The 3,433-nt window shown below is 28.2% G+C and overlaps 1 protein-coding gene across 1 annotated transcript in view; it reads left to right on the top strand.

Annotated features, from left to right (window-relative positions):
* The window catches only part of LOC124418595 (tetratricopeptide repeat protein 39B-like), a 20,678-nt gene extending 17,620 nt beyond the window's left edge, over positions 1-3,058 (top strand). Inside the window, exons 2-4 of the mRNA XM_046945324.1 lie at positions 2,140-2,622; positions 2,716-2,856; positions 3,002-3,058. Of these exons, the coding sequence (XP_046801280.1) occupies positions 2,240-2,622; positions 2,716-2,856; positions 3,002-3,029 (552 nt within the window). The 5' untranslated portion in view covers positions 2,140-2,239 and the 3' untranslated portion in view covers positions 3,030-3,058. The remainder of the gene's footprint in view (positions 1-2,139; positions 2,623-2,715; positions 2,857-3,001) is intronic.
* Positions 3,059-3,433: the final 375 nt, after the last annotated feature.

Raw genomic sequence — 3,433 nt, 5'->3', positions numbered from 1 at the left:
GGCGCAACAGTGCTAATTTTTGCCGCTTTTCACCTCTCTTTGCGCACTCCTAGTCCGGGCATGATTGATGAACAAACAAACTTTTTTTTCTACTAGGAATGTTAAAGTATGTTAAAACTCATACCAATTGACTTAAAATTTCCCAAAGCCCCATACAAATTTATACATATATATATTAATGGAAATTAGTTTATCGTTAATAACTCCCTCAAATATTTTGATAACAATACAAAATTTTGTACTTGTAGGAATGAAGTATTTTACACCTCAAACCAATTGATTTAAAATTTCCCTAAGCACTATATTCCCAGAATATAGTTTGTCGTTAATAACTCCCTCCAATATTTCGATAACAATACAAAATTTTGTACATGTAAATAAATTATGAATACAAATCATAGTACCGGTCCACAATTGGTCATAGCTCCCAACTGAGGTCCACTTCAGAAAATCATTTAAACGCACATAATTCATTAAAGTACACGCAGAGAAAAAATATAGTTGTGGTAACCATAATCATATATTATGGTTAGAATTATGGTTAAAGTTAAAACATATTATGATCATTATTAGTATAATAATCTACCATATTATGATTAAATATAGTCCAAATATTTCATCATAATATAGTTTTTTTAATCATAATGTGATGTTGTAGCATCATATTGCAGTTTCAAGCAACCACTATATGGTTTCATGTAATCATATAATGGCTTCAAGTAATCATATTATTGTTTGAAGTAACCATATTATGGTTACAAGTAGTCACATGTCTTCAAGTAACCATGTTATGGTTACATATTAAACATAATATGGTTAATTTAATGTGCTCGGCGTAAAATGTAATTATTTGTTAATTTTCTTTTAAACAAACACAGAACTTCCAAGCACTGATATTCCCATAAACACATTATGCCAATATAAACACAATATAATTTTTTTTAATTATTAATTTTTTATGTACACTATTTTATTTATTTATTTCTATTGTTTCCTATTATATTTTTAGATTTTATTTATTTTTCACAATTATTTTAACACTGCGTTTGTTTAACAATTTATTTAATCCGATCTAGTACGGATAAACTATACAACTGATAGAAAATTCGCGATACCAAAATATTTTTAATAGTAAACTTATTTTACTTATATCTTAAACATTATATTGATAAACGTGTAAAATCCTACCATTTAATGGTTATTTGATAGTTTAAATGATTCTAAATAATATAATATGTTTAAATGATTATCATTGTTTAGTTGTTGTAAAAATAATTGTTTTTCAGAGAATCATTCTTAAATTTATAATTGTCATAAACATATAAATGATTTCAGTAACTAAAATATTGATAAAGTTCAATAAAAATAACAATTGTTTGGTTATGATAACAAAATATTGTTACAAAAAACATAGAATAGTTGTCCTAACCATGCCGAACCATGTTTTTTCTCTGCGTGTATGTAGTTATCGGGATAAAATTCGGCTTGAGTATATATTTTGTGTACATATAAACTATTCTACCAAATTTTTTTGGTTATAGTTCTTATGTAATATTCACTTCCGAAACGCATATATTTAATTTATAAATTAATTTATTGTGATAGAATTCGGCATAAAAATGTTTTCTTTACTCGTATGAAGGTCCACTCTAAAAACTTAGTTAGTATACATTATTCTGGACCTAACCGAAATTAGTTTCACACATGCATGAATATCAGTAGGGAACTATATATTTAATTCATATGGGTGTACACATGCTCCATATTGACACTTAATTGGGTGCGACAAAATTTGAGAACTTATATTTTCTTATTTCTGTTTCTAGTTCTAGTTCGTCCGTTCAAAGCCGTTCGTGCAAAATTTCAAGATTATAGGTAGAATCTTGAGAGTTTCCAAGATAAATTAATTTTTATATACAATTCATATCAGGAGTGCCATGTCCCCTATTAACAGTCCGCCCGTTTTTGCCTTAAATACTCATACTACCATAAAATGGTTCCGACAAAATTTGAGAACACTCACTCTTATTTTAGATATTATAATTTAAGATTTTCTTATTGTATGTTATAATTTGATATTGGAGTTTCTAATGTTTCTGCAAATAAGTTGGATTTAAATATGTAAATTATTTTTTTTAGTTTAAGATTGGATTGGCGTGAAGCCAGTTTATATGCGACATACTTGGTCGAAAATAGTAAATGGTCTCGTACTATATATACATTTCAAAAAGCTGCTGTTATGCTGATGTTACCAAATTTAACAGCAACTGAAAGAATGTCAATAGACAATTTAATGCGTGACTGCCCCGCCTATAAACAGCGTATTGCTGGAAAATCTTTGCCAATGGAGAAATTCATATGCAAAAAATCCGAAAGATATTTTTCACAGGGAAATTTTCTTTGCTTACCTGCTATAGAATTAATGTATCTTTGGAATACGTTCAAAGTAATTAGCAAAAAATATGAAATAGCTGATAGTATTTATAGAGTTATAGATACAAAACTGAATGAAATGGAAAGAAGTACAGAACGTTCGGTATATGATTCAGATAACAAGGCTTTATGTCTTCTACTACGTGGAGCATGCTTAAGGCAAATGAAAAAACCAGGATTAGCATTACAGTAAGTTATAACTTATTATGTATCAATAAATAAAATTGTTAGTAAATAGATGAAAGTACATATATGTTTTTTACGATTTTTTAACTCTTTCAGAGATTTAAATGAATGTATTGATTTGCACCCTCTCATAAAAGAAGATCTATATTTGATTGCATTTGCAAGCGTAGAATGCGGATTAGTCTATGCCGATGAAAATAAAATTAATTTGGCAATAAATACGTTAGAGGAAACTAAGTAAGTATACCTACATACATTTCTTAAATTTTATAATTTATATCCACCATCAAATAATATAAAGTGCATATTGATTTTGTTATTTTTTATTATTTTATTAAGAACAATTGACACATTTCTCTATTTATACTTTACACCACTTTAGTGAAGAGAGTATATTGGGTTTGTGCTGATGTTCAATGATACCGTAGACGAAGCCTATTGAAAATGGTTAACATCGGTCCATTATTTCACCTAGCCCCCATAAAACTGAACCCGCCGAATAGGGCTTTTAAGTTCATAATTATGTTTAATAGAGTCCGACCGAACTCAAAATTTCGTTCGGTACCAAGCCAGAAAAGTAATAAATTTATAACATTTGAAACCAAAATATCAACATCCGGAAGATTTTTTGAAGAGGGTCTTTAATTAGCAATTGTGTCAATTCTCAACTAATTCCGAATTCCAGAGTGATAAATTTCTAACAACAAACAATTTTTGTGAAATGCATATACATATCTTAATACTTTTTTTTTGGTTTTTAAACGATTTATTGACAATGATACAATTCTCTGTGAAAAAACATGGTTGCGGTTAA

The sequence above is a fragment of the Lucilia cuprina genome, chromosome X (genome assembly GCF_022045245.1).
Source record: "Lucilia cuprina isolate Lc7/37 chromosome X, ASM2204524v1, whole genome shotgun sequence".
Classification (NCBI taxonomy): domain Eukaryota; kingdom Metazoa; phylum Arthropoda; class Insecta; order Diptera; family Calliphoridae; genus Lucilia; species Lucilia cuprina.
This window is presented reverse-complemented; position numbering and strand designations above follow the sequence as displayed.